The 19,110-nt window shown below is 38.9% G+C and overlaps 1 protein-coding gene across 1 annotated transcript in view; it reads right to left on the bottom strand.

The window, feature by feature from the left end:
* Positions 1–19,110, bottom strand: part of LOC145988321 (uncharacterized) — a 108,581-nt gene that overhangs the window by 19,152 nt on the left and 70,319 nt on the right. The window contains exons 4-5 of the mRNA XM_083123184.1: positions 12,079–12,212; positions 5,806–6,037 (exon numbers count right to left, since the gene is read on the bottom strand). Coding sequence (XP_082979310.1) covers positions 5,806–6,037; positions 12,079–12,212 — 366 coding nt within the window. The remainder of the gene's footprint in view (positions 1–5,805; positions 6,038–12,078; positions 12,213–19,110) is intronic.

Below are 19,110 nucleotides of genomic sequence, written 5' to 3' on the forward strand. Positions count from 1 at the left end.
ACTTAACGTGAATATAATTTCCAGGTATGTTATTTTATATAGAATTTTCTCGGGGCGATTACAAAAATCAAAATTCAACTTAACGTGAATATAATTTCCAGGTATGTTATTTTATATAGAATTTTCTCGGGGCGATTACAAAACTCAAAATCCGAGACAGTTCAGTTTTAACGTGTTCATATTTGAAAAAAAATGCAAAATACGCCTTGGAGATTTCAACCAATCCACTTTACTAGATTGGGGAAACTCTAACTATTGTTATTTGGAACCTTTAACCTTTTTTGGTGACGTAGAGTACGCGTAGAGAGGTCGGGTTTAGTGCGTCGGTCGAGTCTCGGTATCCTCTGTCCTCCCATACCAAAATAAACATAGGTCGTCATAGTCCAGCGTTAAAAAAATCTTAAATTGCAAATATCTCGCAAATGGTAAGAGTTATCGAAAAAATATATCGAAAAACACCCCCATACGGCATCGTTAGATGCCCCCTGTCGATTTTGGAGGTGTAGAATACGTATACCAAGTTTTGGTGGTCCTGGGGTCAAGGGGTAAGAAGTTAGCCCACCCCCTCCCAAAAACTTTGATCACTCGTAACTTTTGAACGAATAGTCGTAGAGAGGTCGGGTTTAGTGCGTCGGTCGAGTCTCGGTGTCCTCTGTCCACCCATACCAAAATAAACATAGGTCGTCATGGAACCATTTTTTTTCATCAATCGAAAATTTTTTCCAAGTCCTGCGTTAAAAAGAATCTTAGGACAAAAAAAAACTACAAAGACAGAGACATGGACATAGATATTACATATAGACATAGACATTACACAACTTAACCTAACTTAACCGGGAACACGAGCCCGGGGACAGGGGTCCAGGGACAAGGGGAAAGGCACTCCCGGGAACACGAGCCCAGGGACAGGAATAGGACCCCGGGGACAGGGGGGACCCCCGGGGACAGTGGGTGGTCACTCCACCGCAGCAGTGAATATTGTTTCCAATGTGCTTTGGATACATACATGAACACCATATATATATATATCAAGAACAACATATACATTAAACAACCCCGTTCAGAATCCGTAGACTCAACACAGAGAAGTAAATATACACACTGTTAAAGACTCCTAGACACGCTGAAAAACTTTCGACCACGACCGGGTTCGAACCTATAGGCCACACGTAGAACGAACAATGACAAGAACGAGTGAACGCCTTAACACACACGGCTACGGAGGAGAACCGAGAGAGGTCGTGTATAATTGTTCTTATATACCCAACAAAACTCAGAAACTGTCATACTCGAGAGCTATATTTTGCAACAACTATAATTACCCAACACTAGCAACAAGAACAAAAAAAATATATCAATTACTTGTAGAATATTAATTAGTAACTTTAGATAATATTAATTATTAGTTTTCAGTTGTAATTAATTTTAAAAAACAATTAATAACATGTTAGGTGATGATAACCAAGTGCAAAAAGCATTGCATTTTTTTTTTTACACACAAACAAAGCACCACTTAGTTCACAAAACCTCTAACAGATGGCAGATAGTTACATGGTTCTAGTTAGGATGATGATTTTTGGGTTGTTGGATTGGGGTTGAAGAAGACTATTTGTTGTAGTGACCACAGTATTGTTTTTTTTTTGTGTGTGTTTTCTGTTCTCTTACGAGAATTAATATTGGTTGTCATAGAATCCTCCAATTCATGACTTAGGAAAATTCTGTTTGGTGATTCATCATGTACACCTATACGTGAGAAAAAGTATGAATAGAACCTATGTTCGGAAATCGAAAATGGCGACCGGAAGTGGGGTTATCTTGGAAACGGTAAGACTTAGGAAAAATCTGTTTGGTGATTCATCACGTTCGCCTATATGTGAGAAAAAGTATGAATAGAACCTATGCTCGGAAATCGAAAATGGCGACCGGAAGTAGGGTTATCTTGGAAACGGTAAGACTTAGGAAAAATCTGTTTGGGGATTCATCATGTACACCTATACGTGAGAAAAAGTATGAATAGAACCTATGTTCGGAAATCCAAAATGGCGACCGGAAGTGGGGTTATCTTGGAAACGGTAAGACTTAGGAAAAATCTGTTTGGGGATTCATCATGTACACCTATACGTGAGAAAAAGTATGAATAGAACCTATGTTCGGAAATCCAAAATGGCGACCGGAAGTGGGGTTATCTTGGAAACGGTAAGACTTAGGAAAAATCTGTTTGCGAATTCATCATGTACGCCTATATGTAAGTAAAATACGAATAGAACCTATGCTCTTAAATCCAAAATGGCGACCGGAAGTGGGGTTATCTTGGAAACGGTAAGACTTAGGAAAAATCTGTTTGCGAATTCGACGACTGCAAGATCAAGAACGTTTATCTCAAGAATGGCAGGGACGAAGTGTTACCGCGCGAGAATTACAACTTCGACATGACAAAAGATGATTACCTCAAACTTTACGAAGGTTACACCGCTTACAAACGCGTGACCGAGGGAAACGTGGACATGTACTACGCGCCCAGCGAATTCAAAGCACGCAGACCCATGTTCGTCATCAACACGACGAAGCGGAAGCAGGTGGTGGTCAACGATAGCACCAACATCAAGGTCGTCTGCGAGTTCCACGACGCGCTGCCCGATGATACCGTGTGCAGCGTCATCCTAATTGCAGAGAAGTCCTTCGCGTACGACGTGAAGAACGAGAGGGTGACGGAGCAGTTTTAAAAAAAATTCGTAAAAAAAAATAAATTGCCACATACTAAAAAAAATCAACACATTTTTAGGGTATATAAAAAATATGTGAAAAAACTTTAAAATACTGAAATATTAAAACAAAACGGAGTCCAATGTAAGTTAGTTCGGTGCGTAAATAAAAAAAAATGATAGGATCACTGAAAAAGAAAAAATCGTAAGAAAAAAAAAGGATAGGTTAAGTTATATCACGTAAGATCGTGGCATTCGTACCAAGTATGAGGTGGGAAAAATGGGAAATTTTACTAAAACATCGCTAAACGCTAAAACATCGACAAAAAATTGTCAAAATATGTCAAAAACTGATATTCAATTGATAAAAAAAGAGGCTAAAAGAGGGCTCGTACCAAGTATTACTTTGAACCGGCCAATATACACTACTTAAATCGGATAAATGGCATTGAATTACAATATGGTGAACGATAAAAACATTTTTATCTATCTTTGGAGCATTCCAAATTCTTCTGCTACTTTAAAATTTATATTTAAAATTCATGTCTTCTGTATATTGTAACAAATTAGGAAACGAAATCAAAGACATTTTAGGGCATACTTCACTTGTTTAAAAAGTATCGGAGTATATTTATGGATGATGCCAGGATTTTTCCAGGGAGGTGCAAGAAAGAAATCCTTTTTCCAGGGGAACATATTTAGCTTCTTTTTTGCCATTTTTGATGATCGTCACAATGAGGATGAGTGGCCATGATAAAATTGATGAAGGAATACTCGCAATAAACACCCATGCCTACATCAAAGCTCGGTGTGCCAACAACTCCGCTACGCAGCTCGGCTCCTGCGTCGATCTGTCCAGTTTTGTATGCATAGTTGTTAGTTCCTTATAATTATGGAAGAGATTTTAGGGTGTAAAATTACGGTCTCGAAATGGGGGAAATGTTCTGAAAATGTTTTCACAAAGGTGAAAGTTGCTGGTGCCCTTATTTAATGCTCTTTTTTTCGGTTCCTTCTGTATATAATGCGCGCGGACCGCATAGAGAACTGTGGTTATATAATGCGCGCGGTGTGAAAACAGCTATATTTTCGGAAAGGTGACGCACCTTAAAATCCGTTCCCTACTTATAATAATGAACACAAATGACTGACTGAGATGAATTGATATGTGTGGACCGACATTAAGTTTTCCAGTGTACTATGGAGCCCTTGTCCCTCCTTCCGGAATCCCGTAGATGTGGTTTGTGGGTGGTTGAGTTAAGACGTTTGGATTATCTGCCTTAAAATCATAGCCTTTGAACTTAAGGTGTCCTAAGACCTCGGGGAAACAGTCTGGTATTGCGTTTCGGTGAATTCGGTTAACGCGTTTCAAGATGACGGCCTATTGGTCTGTTGTAATTTACATATTATTTTCGGTAGAGATTGTCTAAGTCAGTGGATCCCAAAGTGTGGGCCGCGCAATGTTCGAATATTTTCAGTGAAACTTACTTGTTTGTCTACACTTGGTTTTTAGGCTCACATATACCACTAATTACAATTGTAAATTCAATCAATGAGTCGTATATTGGCATTTATGTTATTCGTATACTTTCAAGTTAAGAACTTGGATTAAATTATTTATACTTAATTGTTTACATAATTCATGTATATATTTACGTTTTATCTTATATTATAATATTTTCGCGTATTTTTGCAACATTTATTCAGAATTTATAGGTTAATAATTTTCCCAAATAATATATACGTTTTCATTGCATTTCAAATCCAAAATGGCTAGGATTATTTCTATATTTCACGCAAATTTTGTTGTTTAAGCAAACATTTCTTCTTAATATCGATTTTTGTTCAACAATGTACAAGATTGAAGTAATTTTCTTCGTTATAAACTAAATCTTTATTTAATCATTTTTTTATGTCCAAGGGCAAATATGAATTATTTGATAAAATCAGTTTAGTTATCTCTATATAGTTTAATATTGTAATATAGCAAAGTATTTCTCCCTTGTTTTCAGTAAATATCGTTTTCCTATTGGTCGTTTATGTTAGGAGTGGGGGAATCACGCTACGTGTTTGGCGATGTAAAAACTTCCACTTTGGCATTTTTAATTGTTGCCAATCTGAACTTTAGCTTACTATCGCTAATTAACATTGATCTGTTATATAAATTATAAGTTTTTCTTGTGTTATTTTATGTTATGAGTTTGTATTATTGTAAGATCTGTTATGCTGCGCCTCGCGCTTGAGGTAGGCAGTTGAGGTCTTGCTATTAACTGTGAAGGTGGTGCGCGGACTCTCGTGTAAAATAAGTTGCTTATCACTGCCTACGAGCATGCATGACCCAACAAATTATAATTTTAACTTGTGCGAATCAATATGTACGCACGCGATTCGTGATTAAATATTTTGGACATTTTAATTATAAAGTATTTGAATTTTATTTACTGTCACGTGTCGCAATTCGGTGGTTTCCTTCCTGGAGGAAGGGTGGATCGCCTTAATCCCGATCCCTGGGTGAGAACTGGTGCTCCCAACTGACCAGACGGAGCAAGGAGCGGTGTGTTGTCAATTCGGATCTCCTTACCCTGGAGTTACGAGTGGTGGCACGTTGCAGATTGTTCCAAATATCTGCTTATTTAGTACTTCTTTACATATAAATTGTTTCTGAATTTGAAATATGTGTCTATTTTTTTTACCTTTAGGCAAGCAATCTAACAGCATTAACTTAGCGTTGCAAGTGTTGGATAGGCATACATTCTGACTAGGACGCCGCGGAAAAATCTTGAAACACTAAGGGCGCCGTGAAACAGAAAAGTTTGAGAGCCGCTGGTCTAAGTTGTCTTATAGTGGCGATGATAAAGAGGGACAAGATGGGCCATGTCTCTCTCAGAAAAGCAAAGGATCCTCCATGCCAGCCCCCATGTTAGAAATAAAACATTTTGAATAGCAACATATGCCATACTCCCTATTAATTTATTAACTTACAAACTGCTGAGAATTTCTCTATATCGCCGTCTGATACACTCCCTACCACCCTCCCCTAAAACTGGTCCATTAATTTTATTTTTAGCGTCGCCCTAACATTAAGAGATTATAGAAATCTACTTACCCGAACCTCTGTTATTGCCTAAATATAATTTCTCATTGTTGGCACGCGTTTGTTGAGCTATAATTGTCGTGTGTCGTTTGTGGCCTAGCACTGTGGCTGTACACCTCAGTTCCATTCTGTGGTTCGGGATGAAGTGGTGGTTCTCCACCTCCAGGTTTACTCCAAGGGCGGACGTCACAAGACCGTTGGGGCCCAAAGTCGACGCGTAGTAGAGTAGTTTGTATTCACCAAGCTGGAAAGAGATATAGATGTGGCTATAGAGGTTGTGAGCATGTTATCAGGATTGGAGATACGTTATCAATAAACTAGCAGAATTTGGTGAATGTAAATTTTTTTAAGGGTGATATTATTTTCAGAATATACAGCGGTACAGCCATTATTGTGAAATAAAGAAATACATTGACCAAACTGTGCCAATACATTGAGAGTATATAGCTACGAAATATGAAACAAATCAATAAAATCGATCTAGGGATTTTTAAAAAATATATTCAAGTACCCGGACTAATCCGTAAATGTTTCTAGAATTAAGTTGAAATTTTACATACACCATATTAAATGTTTGTTTGGTTCTGAAATATCGAAGGTTAAACATGCATCGAGTGTTAACTTTCTATCGTTGGACTGAAATTTTTATGTCCGCCAAATTTTATGTTTCTATATTTAGTAGTTCTGAGAAATCGATATGTATCAGTTGGTTTTGTTTGTCGACTAGCACAGACAAATGATTGAGTCAATCGAGAAAATAGATATTGCATCATGTAGAAAGTTCAGTTCTTTCAACCCACCAAATTTCGTATTAATAGTTCGAAATATCTCGAAGATGTCGAAGCATTGTAAATGTGTCTGTTCTTGATTTTCAACCGTTGGACTCTCAGAGACGGATGGACGTGCAAATCAAAATATGTTATGTCTGGTTGAACAACATTTAGTAGGTACGCGTAAATGTTACATCTGCGCATCATCTAGTTTCCGAGATATCATAGGTCATTTTTAATTGATTATTGTCCATTGCGTCCAAACGAATCAGTTGGTCGTGGTTTCGACACGATATTGAGAAAACGGTCTAGTCCGAGTGACATCCAAGCGACAAGCTACCCATGCAGCTTATTGTGTCTCTTCGGTTTGAAAGGTTGCAATTATTACTTCAGGCTTGCTTCCAAGTGACACGTTTCGCTTTGAATTATTATTTGTAGGCCTATAAGAGCATAGAAATTTGTTTTTTAATACTTGTAGTTCCTGAGATATCCGTAGTTGACAGGAACATACAGACGGACACTAGCGTTGCATAAGGGCATTTTCATGAGCTCAGACCGAAGAATGTACATTCACAGATAAGATGGATTTTTACCCTGTTGGGAACAAATCTAGAAACTCAGAGCCTGGGATCAGAAATATGTAAAGAGAAGGTAATACCATGCCTCCCTCCTCCCCTGATTTCAGATCGCACAGTGCTAAGTATCTTCCTCCCCTTAAGGACAACCCTGGCCTCAAAAGTCATAAACCATGAACATTTCAATCCTACATCTCCCCACATCCCCCCAGCCGATCATCAGAGCTTCAAAATCCTTGTCATCTCGCTTTTCCCCTAGTAAAACTCTACTGGCGGGATTGTTCTATCAGGGACGGAAAATTTCCCAGAACAAATTATCTGGGTGATAAACTAGAATTTCGCGACGTCGTTGGTGCCGTGTTAATTGCCCTGTTAATAACCCCCCTAAAAGTGCAGATAATGCTTCTTACCTTTAACGACTTGAGGTACGCTGAATCCAATGGCCTGCAAAATGGGGAAATGGCAGATAAGCCAGTTTGAAAGAAGTTTCGCTAATGAGACGATGTCCTAAATTTACTTTTAATACGTGAGCCAGCTCGTTGATTAAATGTTATGTTTTACCATAATCTCCAACGTAAGTACACGATAAATTATTACTATATTTTATATCATGTGCGGTAAAGTCCGTTGCTCAGTGGCCGCTGTCCTACTGACCGCTAAACTGGATATACGAGGATCGTTTCTAAATTTTGCACGCGTTGTGATTACTTTCCGGCCACGAAGGACACGCCTAGCCCTACTGGACGAATCCAAATACGAAAGGGGGGAAGTTGTAGAAATATGCGCCAAACTGCCTGAAGGATTTAGATCAATAATATCGTTTGTATCTGCCCGGTTATATATTATCGCTGGCTATTTACAGCGGTCACGTTGCTACCAATGTTTTGTCAGCAGAATACGATTTTCACGGCACTTGCTTTCCCATCTATGTTCCACTTGTAGCCGTCACCCCTATTTTGACAATGGATGCGTCCCAATGGCGCATGCGCACTTGCGTGGATAGTCACGACTGATGCCTTCACCGAGGATGGGATCGCGGGACCCCGCTGTATATATGAGGCACTTTCAGAAAGTAGAATATAGTAGAGTATAGTATTAGTATAGTATAATAAGGTATGTGGTAAGGTAGCCGTAGTTAAGCTTCTAGGGTAATTTTCAAATCTCCAATGAGAAATAAATTTATGACATTTGCAACATCCGCGCGCCGGAGCACTGCACACTACACAACGAAACGGTGCAAAAGTGTACCCATATATGCTAGCTTGTAGCCAGCCGAAGACATGGACTCAAATTATCTCAGGGCTTGCGGGGTTTAGTATGGAAAGGTCAAAGGTCAACTAGTAAACGTTTATTTATATTTATACACGCATGTAATTAACCTGTTTAGCACATACGCTCTTAAATCCTCTCAGTGAGGTACCTGGGCAGTATTAGTATTCTTATCTAATTTAGGGGGAACCAACTAGTACAGGTAACCAATAGGAACCTTGGAAGTCGTCACGTGCCACGCCGTCTGGGGACAATATGCGAAAGCGTCCAATCAATAGCGAGGGACGGGCCAAGGGGCCCGCGGTTTCACAAAGGTGTTGGTATGAAAGGACGCCGCAAAGTCAATCCGGCTACGACAAGGGAACGGTTCGGTCCCTTGGTATGTCCAGTCAGTAGCAAGAGACGGCAAGGTACAAAAGGGAAGGTCTGGAAGCACCCAGGAGGTTTGGGATTGGGCCGCAACGACCCAAGGGTAGCACACCAAGCTCTTAGGGAGCAGACCAGGTAGGTAGGTAATCTGCTTTTCTTATTCTCCTCCTTCCTTCTCAAGGAAGCCATTGGAACCCGGTAGGGGAAACATCCAGACTAGATCTGGGAACCAGGTCTTTCGCAGTCGGCATCTGGCAGTCGACTGAGCTCCGGGCCTTGCTGCATTGTTTATATACTGTTTGGTAGCAGCACTGAGGCGGGTGGAGAAGATCGGAACTAAGCCGGCTGCAGCGTTGCAAACTCCCTTCAAATTCACGAGATGCAACTCGTGCGTTATAAAATATCAAGTTTAGCATTGTAAAAACCACTAGCATGTGGCGATATAAACTTAACACTTGTGTGCTAAACTGAACACGTTACATTAAAGAAATTGCAAGATAAAGAGATTCGACAATGCAAGTTACAAATTAAACAACAATTACTGAATGCGTAAACCACCCAGGGTATTTAGCATGCTTTCTTTAACCAAAACGTGTGTGCCATAACAATATATGCTTCATGCTTAACAACAATGCACTCAAAATTAGATAAAAGATAAATCAAAAGCGTAAGCCTCGCAGGGCATTTCTCAAGCATTAATAATTATATATTAAAGAATACGGCTATCACGCAGGATAGCTAAATGTGATGACCACGCAGGGTCGTTACACATTTTAAAAAATAACTCTTATAACTAATTAACAACATGTACCATATAAATATTTTGTAAAATTGCTTCTAACTTTTTTTTTTTTAAAAAAAAAAAAGAGAATTACAAAACCCTTGACATCTGTTCCGAAGGTGGGCCATGGGTACCAAACGTTGCTCACGGCTTATAGTTTCGTAGAAAAAGTTGCTTGTGCTCAAGAAAAAAAGATTTATTCATGTTTATTCATTTTCTTATAATTTATTAGAGAAATTGTTAGTCTCAAACTTTTGCTTCGTGACATGCATTATGTACAGTTACGACGCATAACGAAATAAATAAAAGAGACACTTCCGCAAAAAAATGTATCACTGAAGTATTTGACATATAAACCCAACATGTTAATAACATTTAGTGATTCATGAAAGTCTGTGAAAATTTCACATTATTAGGTAATCTTTAATAATAAAACTTACTTTAATGTGAAAAAGTGTAAATTCCAGAGGGGAGTGTAACCTGTTCCCAAGGTGGCCGGCCCGACATTGCCCACCTTAGGAACTCGTCTCTGGACCACGTTTTCTAACAAAAATAGGTATCGTTCCTTTGAAATAAAAAATATTTTTACGATGCAACTGTGTGATCAAAAATAAAATTAAACGAGCTTTCAAAATATGTATAAAATACAGGGTGTTCCCTATAGGACGCCGAATTAGAAAATTAAATAAAAATGGAGAAAATATCATGAAAATAGTTATATTTCACATAAATGTAAGCAGTAACATCTCCCATTTACGTATGAAAGAGACAATGCCAGGCATATGTCCACCCCTACTGAGCCTGCATGCATTTATACGCTCCACAAAATTATTGATAACCCTCTCGCAGATGTCTGTCCCGATGCCTCCAATCACCCGTATGATTTCCGCCTTCAGTTCCGAAAGGGCTCGTGGTTTGTTGGCGTACACTTGATTTCACAAACCGCCATAAGAAGAAATCACCGGGTGTAAGATCACATGACCTTGCCGGCCATTCCTGGTCACCGTGCAAAGAGACCACTTGTTGCGGGAATTTTTCATGGAGTAAGGCAAGGGTCTCATATCGTAACCACAACAAACGAGTCAAAACAATTGAGGCTACATTAATCGGCATGACAACAGATACCAACATTGGTAAAAACAGGTCTGCCGACCTCGAAACAAAACAATAGCACTGGATTCAAATTCGGCGTCCTATACGGAACACCCTTATTAACATTCGTTAATTTCAAGGACGCACACACACACATTTCTTACTTACCTTAAAATAAGAACGACCACTAATCTGCTCGATCCGTGACGCAATAACTGACATAAAATGGCTGCTGGCAGCCCGAGACAGTTCGTTTTCTGTATAGTGCACCAGAGCTTTGGCTCATCTACGTAGTTTGGCATTTTGTTTCAGTTCTTGAAGCTCTCATTGCGTAAACGACATTAAACATAGTGATGGATGATTTGCTTGCTAGTATTTATGCATCCTACTGTACATACTGCAGTTGCCCAGTAATTATAATCTGCCCTTAGTAGGCAATAAAAATCAGTTAGTTCTCCAATACCGTCTTACTCAGAAAGTACTTGCCTTGAACTTTTTTTCTACGTAGGCACCCATGACATTGAGAAACTTATCGTACCGAGAGACAAGTACATCATCATAAACTTGTACCACTACCAACAACACTGCTACTACTATTACTACCATCGTCTCTTTGTTGATTCGTCCATGATTTGACTATGAATTTCAGAAGGGCAAATCTCACTTCACACTTAGCAGGATTCTCCATGTTTTGTTTCATCTTGCACAGACACATGTACACAGCCATTACCGTGATGCAACTTGCACGAAAGCTCACGATCATCTTGGGCATCCTTAAATGCTGCATGCGTATCCTTCCGCTGACACATCGAGGGTATATAAAAACCCGTCTCCTGGTACGGCACGTGTCTCTGGGAACTGGGACATTTCTATGTAGAAATATAGCTCAGGGAGTCTACTTTTAGAGTAAAAATGTTTTTTTCAACCAACTAATTTTATTGACAAACAGTAACTACTTTCTGGGCGTGCCTCGTAATATAATGAACAAAATTGTACTTTAATTAAGTACACTGCTGTTTCTGTCAATGGAATAATTTTAACAGATGCCTAACAACACCAGAGGAAAGTAGAATAATCTGTGGTGGTCAAAAAACACAGATTATACAATTATTTGTAGAGTAAGATTACTTTCGTAACATCCCTTGCTGTTCTGCTTTAGTAGCTTGGAGGCGAGTCACAACTCCAGATGCATTCAATCAACAGGTGAGCCGCTAATGTCATATCAACCCAGAATAAATCCCTAACCCTCGTGCTCACGTTCTGCGCTGTTGGTAGACTCGCTAGGTAGATTCGACCAGTCAGCCGGGGATGTTCAGAAAGTAATATGAATCTACTCAAAGAAGCATGCAACGGTTTTGATCCCAATGTTCATTTAAGACTCTAACTTTCTCTGTGGCACTAGAATCATATGGGAGTGCCAAACACTCACCTCTTTCCCATTGACGAACCACTTCAACTTCGTCTCTGGGTACGTTTTCCGAGAGGTGCAGTTGCCGATGACACGGTCTCCGATGGAGTAATACTGCAATATCCCTTCCACGATGGGGTCGGCTTTTGGTAGAGCTGAAAAGAAAAATAAGGTTTCTGTAGCTCCTAATGTATCATATTTAGAATAAAAATTTATATTAAAAACAGTAAAATCGCCAACTCCGATCCAACTTCTCTTCCCATCAAAAAATATATATTTCTGAGTAATTTGAGAGGATGTCCCCTCCATTAAAATGCTACGAACTGGAATAATCAAACAAGCACGTTGACTTTATGGCACTCCTAAACCCGAAGTTGAATTTTGTTTCTTTAAGTTTAATCGAGTTTTTGTTTTAAACCCACTTTATGCACAGATAGTTTAATTGTGACTGGAACTACAGTTTAATTTGTGATTCGAACTACTATGTCTCTCCGCCAGGTATAGAACCTGTAACGATTGAAAAATTTTTGGCAAATCTTTTTAATATTTAATAGCCCTCGTATAAATTCATTTGGAGTTTTAATCTTTTGAATGTACATTTTTATCTTTTATCTTTGTTAACATTGTAACGCAGTTTTGGCCCAACGAGAAAGAACGCAAAGCAAGTAGAAGCTTGCGTTGTTTTTCTTCCTTAACAACAATGAGTTCTTTTCGTTCGGCGCTGCGTGGGTTTGTAAATAAGTTTAGCTTGCATTGTGTTTCTGGATATGTCTTTTGGAAAGGGTAATTGTTAGATGCTAAAAATAACTTTTCAGTTTGTCGAAATCTTTTGTTGAGAAATAGGATTGCGCAATCTCGCAAGTATAAATATCAGCGTTCTCGCTGGCAGATTAATTGAGTATAGCAGTAGATTCCGGAATCGTTAGGTGATTAAATCGCTTGTCGAGGTCCAGGGCTGGGAGAACACAGGCATTGTGAGGGGAGTGGCTGGTCAGCTCTCCCTTCTACAATGTCCTGAGTTTTCCGTAAGCCACCTTTCTGGATTTGTGCTGGTCAGCATGATCCATAAAGGGGATTTTGGCAGGCTTGTAAATAATTTGATTTATACATAATTAATCTTAATAACTTAAAATTTTGTTTCATAAATTCTATCGAAGTTGGCACTGGTCAGTGTGACTCCGGTATAAATTCAAGTTATACTTCCTTCTCGTCGAGTTATTTGTTTTAATTCTTAAATCATTTTGAATTCTCCTGGTCAGGAGGTTCATTTAAATAAATTTGTTTCTTTGATACTTAAATCCGAGAGCATACCTCTGGTCAGAGGATGTCTCTTAAATCTAATAACTTATATAGTTTTACGTCCGTTTCTAAAGTCTGAGTATCCGGAACGTTTAATGGGTTTTCTTATTTTGGTTTTATGTTAGATATAATTTTGAAACAGTTATAATAGGTGACCGGTCGAGTAAATGTTTTTATAGAAATTCGTTTTATGTAAAAGTCTATTGTTTTGCTTTTGCAATGTAAGTAGCCAAAGAGGGTAGACAGTGTCCCCCGTTATGTTATGGAATTCCAAGCGAACATTTGTAGTTTGTGGCCGAGAGATGGCTTTGGTAATTGGGTAGAGACAGGCTCCCCTTATCTTTAGTTATGAATGTTATTGGAGGTTGGCCCCGAAGAGGGTAGTATACCTCGAGAGTTCTAAAGAACATAATACTGAAGTGAAAATATGACAGAAGCACAAATAGATATTTACGGAAAGAAGTTTATGTAATTTTCTTTTGGTTTTGGTTAATGGAAATTGTCGATCATTACTGTTAATTTGTCACCTGTTTATTGAAACCAAGTTAAGCTGGGATATGGACGATATACGTATATATATATATATATATTAGAGGGAGCTCTCTGGTTTGTATTTTATGAGAAAGCAAGTTTCAGTCTATGTTTTTCGGAAGTTATTTGAACAGAAATTAAATTTTGGCATTGTAATTTTCTCTCGATCTGAAGATTGTATACTTTCTTTTATCCTAACGTATATATGGATTAGTAAATAAATTTATAATCGTTATTTGGTATTTCTTTGAAGTAAGTTTACCTAATAAGTATAAATTAACTGACTTCCTTTTGGTTGGAGAGGTGTCCCGCCGTTACTGGTCAGTGAGGCGGAGGCCTTATCAATCCAAAGGACGCCAGAATTGATTATGCTGATTTCAATCGCGAATCGTATGCGTATCCTCACTGGTCAGTGGGATGCGGGTGCGATTGCGGTGGAGTTCAAGCATGAGAAAGGGCTAATATAATTTGAAGTCTTGGTTATGTAAGTGTAAATTTATCTTTTGATTATATTATTATCTTGAAACAGACCCTTACCCGAACTTTGGGATGCGGGGTCCCATGCCCCGCAGGAACTGAGCGTAGTCGTGGCATTTATATATTTATAACAGAAAGATATTTGGTAGGCAGCGACGCCCGGTCTTTGTCTGTCGAGGGGACCGAGCCGGTGTGTCGTGTGTCTTGTCAACGGGCTATCCGCCTACTTGTTGCAAACCCGGGACGTTAACAGAAGCCCTTGTTTGTTTGAATGCACTTTATGCACAGATAGGTTAATGGAGACTTGATCTACAGTTTAATGTGGAATTCGAACCACTATGTGCTTCTTACCGGGGATCGAAGCCGGAACTCCTTGCTTACCAGACCATCGATGAGGCTATACCTAATTGCGTTGGATTCTTGTCGCAACAGCATGTTCTCCAACTCTCCTTTTCCTGAACAAGAGCAACCATTCTTCACCATCGAAACAATATCCTCCATATTCATCTTAACATCAAATAAGCACATTGGTTCTTGAAATGATGAAAGTTGGTATAAATTTTGGACATTTATTATAAAATTCCAGGTGGCCACAATGAAAGTTATTCTATTCAGAGCCCTCTTAAGCCCGTGCGAAGTATCGGATTTTGGTGAAACTTGGTGTAGATGCTATGGAGGCCACGGGTAAGCAAATACCAACGACAAAAATAGTTCAAATTTTCACCACCAGGTTGAAATGTGGCGCTGAAATCGGGTGCACAGTCAGTGTCGGATCTATAAACGGAAAAACCCCGCAGTACGGGGAGGGCTGGGATGAGGAAGCCTTTAGGGGACCCTTGCCATGCATGCAATAGAAGGTTTGTACTAGAATATGTGTGTGAAAGAAAAGAGTCCAAATTGTAGGTAGGTTAGGCAAACTAGTCTTGTACGTACAGGGTCAACGAAGTTAGTTGTGTTTTATACAGCGTATATTGATACATTTGCAAATACGCTGTATACAGAAACAAACTGCCGGAATACTAATCGAGGCGAGTGTACGATAAATTTCAACTCTTTTATTTTATCTGCGCAATGATTGAATAACATAACCAGATGTCTTGCACACTATGTTCTGCCTTCTGACATGACGAATGTTGCCAGTGCACCTCATAATTTAAAAAAAAATCACGGATTTTTTGTGTAATAATTAACCCCATATATCGTCTGTAATGCATATCATATCTAAAACTTTACCGTTATTTTATCAGTTAGATAAATACTCACAGAGAGCATGGATGCACGTTGAAAATTATTCCAAGCGATTCCATAGATGTCTTTTATCCATGTTTTTTCCTCCTTACTTCATTCAAAAACTTCTTTACAGCTTAGTAACTTTTCTCCATACTGAACGTTCATGTAGAAAATCTTTTTCACATAGACAAAGTTTATATCCAGTGCAACATTCATATCTATCGTTTTTTGTTCAAACGTTATGTAAGTTCTAAGTTGCGTGACTTTCCGGACATCCTTTAGGTAGATAAAAAGAGGGTGGCATTTTGTAATATTTTGCGGGAAGGGGGTGGAAAAGTTCGTGAGACCATTGATAACGCTGTCTTACGCTTCGAAAGTAAAGGGTTTTCTAATAAGAATGATACGATATGATTTTACAATGAAATAAAATAAAAACTATTTCAGATACAACCAAACTTTTTATATTATTTTGAAGCATAGTTTATTTTATGTTTTGAATAACACATCATGTAATTGTCCACCTCGACTTCATGCACACGAGTGAATTCGATGAACCCAATTTTCGACGACTTTGTGCAATAACTCGGGCCTAATGTCACAAATGCAGCGTTTGAGGTTCAATCTTAATGCATCAAGGGTTCGTGGTATGTTTGCATAGACTATAGATTTCAAATAACCCTACAAAAAGCAATCTAAAGGAGTTAAATCACAACTTCTTGGAGGCCAACTAACAGTTGCATTTCTTGAAATTATCCTTTCACCAAACTGTGCTTGCAATACGCCGATAGTGCATTAGCAGTGTGACATGTGGTACCGTCTTTTTGGAACCAAATGTCCTCCAAATCAATTTCATCTAAATTTGGCCACAAGAAATCTGTTAACATCAATCGGTACCGCTCACCAGTCACTGTAACTGCATCTCCTACCTCGTTTTTTTTTTTAAAAAAAATGGTCCGATGATGCCACCATGCCATAAACCACACCATACAGTGATCTTTTGCGGATGCAAGGGCTTCTCGTGAATCTCTTGTGGATTGTTTTCATACCAAAAACGGCAATTTTGTTTGTTAATATATCCACTTAACTAGAAATGAGCTTCATTTGAGAAGATAATTTCTTGCCCAAAATTATGATCCGTTTCAAGTTCAATAGAACTTCTACTTTCATATTTTTTTTTATAATAACCAAACTTTTTAAAACGTGTATTTAGCCATGATGAATTGTCACGTGTACTAAACACAAATGACAACTAGTGACAGTTATAACATTTGAAGCATAGTTGCCAGTTTATTTCAAAATTATATCATTCTTATTGGAAAACCCTATATAATTCACGTTGTCAGGGCAATATTGAACACTGATATACCCACAAAGACTAAAATTTCTGGTTTTTGTTACTACAGAGCCACAGTTCTACCTGGTGGTGAAAATGTGAACTACTTTTTTCGTCAGGATTCTCTTCCCCATGGTCTTTATAGCTTTTCAGCGTAATCCGATGCTCCAAATGGGCATCAGATGGCTCTGAGTAGGGCAACTATAATTTTGGCCACCCGTTTCGAAACTTACGCCTGCATTTGTTTCGCATATATTCATTTAGTTTTATTTCTTTTCAGGTCCCTAGTTTCTTGGCTAGTTCACTTCATAATATGCATCGGGTCGGCGACGAATAAAGGTAAGATGAATCATATATGAATAATATTGAATCTTGTAATGAATATAGTTTTATGACATGTGTCATACGTTATCCATTGTCTGACTAATCCTTCTTCTATGTGGGTCACTATTTATATTTTGAGCCTAACATTGAAAAAACAGGAATTTGGCATTGAAAACTGCTTAATTGTTTTTTGAAGTATTCTCCTTTATGGTCAATACACTTTTGCATTCGTTCGAACCATTTGTCAAAGCAGTTTTTCCAATCTTCTTGAGACACCTCCATAATATGGTTTTTGAACGCATCAACGGCGTCTTCCGCCGACGAAAATCGTTGTCCACGCAATTTATTCTTGACATTCGGGAACAAGAAGAAGTCATAGGGTGCCAAATCAGGACTGTACGGCGGATGACCCATCAATTCGATTTTTTGACTGATCATAAAGTCAGTTGTTAGACGAGATGTGTGACAGCTGGCATTGTCTTGATGAGGAATGATCCCACGGCCTTTTTTTTGTTTTTCCGTATTTGACCGAAGACCTCTGGCAAACAAATTGTTGTGTACCATTCAGAGTTGACCGTTCTACGTTCCTCTAAAGACACAGTTGCCACATGACCAGATTTCCCGAAAAAACAGGCGACCATTTGTTTCTATGTGCTTCGAGCGCGAACAACTTTTGTTGGATTGGGTTCATCTTGAAACACCCATACAGTCGACTGCTGTTTACGTTCCGGCTCATATGCATATATCCATGATTCGTCACCTGTTACAATCTTATATACGTCTTTTGAAGCACCACGATTGTATTTATTGAGCATTTGTTTGCACCAATTGACGCGAGCGTCTTTTTGAGTTTTTGTCAAATTGTGTGGGATCCAACGAGAACATACCTTTCTCACAGCTAAATGATCATGTAATATTTTATATATGCTGGTGGAACTAATGCCTATGGTTGCTTCAATCTCACAGTATGTCACATGACGATCTTGCAGTATTAGGTTTTGCACAGCATCAATGTTTTCTTGAACAACAACTGATTTTGGACGACCTTCGCGAATCTCGTCGGTGAGCGAATGGCGGCCACGATTAAATTAGTTATACCAGCGTTTGACAGTGGCAAAGGATGGGGCTTCATCGCCAAATGTGGATGCACTCTTGTCTTGATAATCCACGTCGAAAATCGTAACAAATCATCGCACGAAAATGTTCACGAGTTAATTCCATTTTATTGTTGTCGCGCAATCTCCAAGGCAACATAAACAACACAAATCAAGCTATTGACAAAACATTTGAAGTACGTTATGGTCAGTAACGCCAGACGATTCCGTGCAAACGTCAAATCGTGCCTAACTTCAATCAGTGTTGCCAAGGCTCAAAATATAAATAGTGGCCCTCGTACGTTATATCTAACGCTATGTTTCGAGAGACCAACTCTTATCTTACCTTTAAGTAAACAAGTTTCATTTTATCAGTGCTCGGAACCGACTTGCAAGTGCTACTACAAATCCGGTCTCAACCGTCGGGTCGCGGCCTGATACCGGGCCCTGGCGCTAATTATACCGGCCCGCGAGAGGTTCTCCTGACGTTAACAGCTTGTAGCCCAAGTTGGCAACCTCCTGGAGAAATGGCCTTTCCTTCGGCGTTCACCAGCATTAAGAGGAATTCTTTCTCACCAGTGTCTGAGAGGGGGCTGCCATCCGCACAGTCTCCAAATTTGAATTTTAACGGTTTTGACTTTGTGGAATTAGAACATGAAGGATGAAGCGACTTGCAACCCAGCATAGCAAGTCATTAACAAGTATATTGGGATGGAAATATTCTAATTAATTGGAATTTTTCGGTGTCGCAGAAGGAACACGCCA

Source organism: Lepisma saccharinum, chromosome 5, assembly GCF_977018435.1.
Source record: "Lepisma saccharinum chromosome 5, izLepSacc3.1, whole genome shotgun sequence".
Taxonomy (NCBI): domain Eukaryota; kingdom Metazoa; phylum Arthropoda; class Insecta; order Zygentoma; family Lepismatidae; genus Lepisma; species Lepisma saccharinum.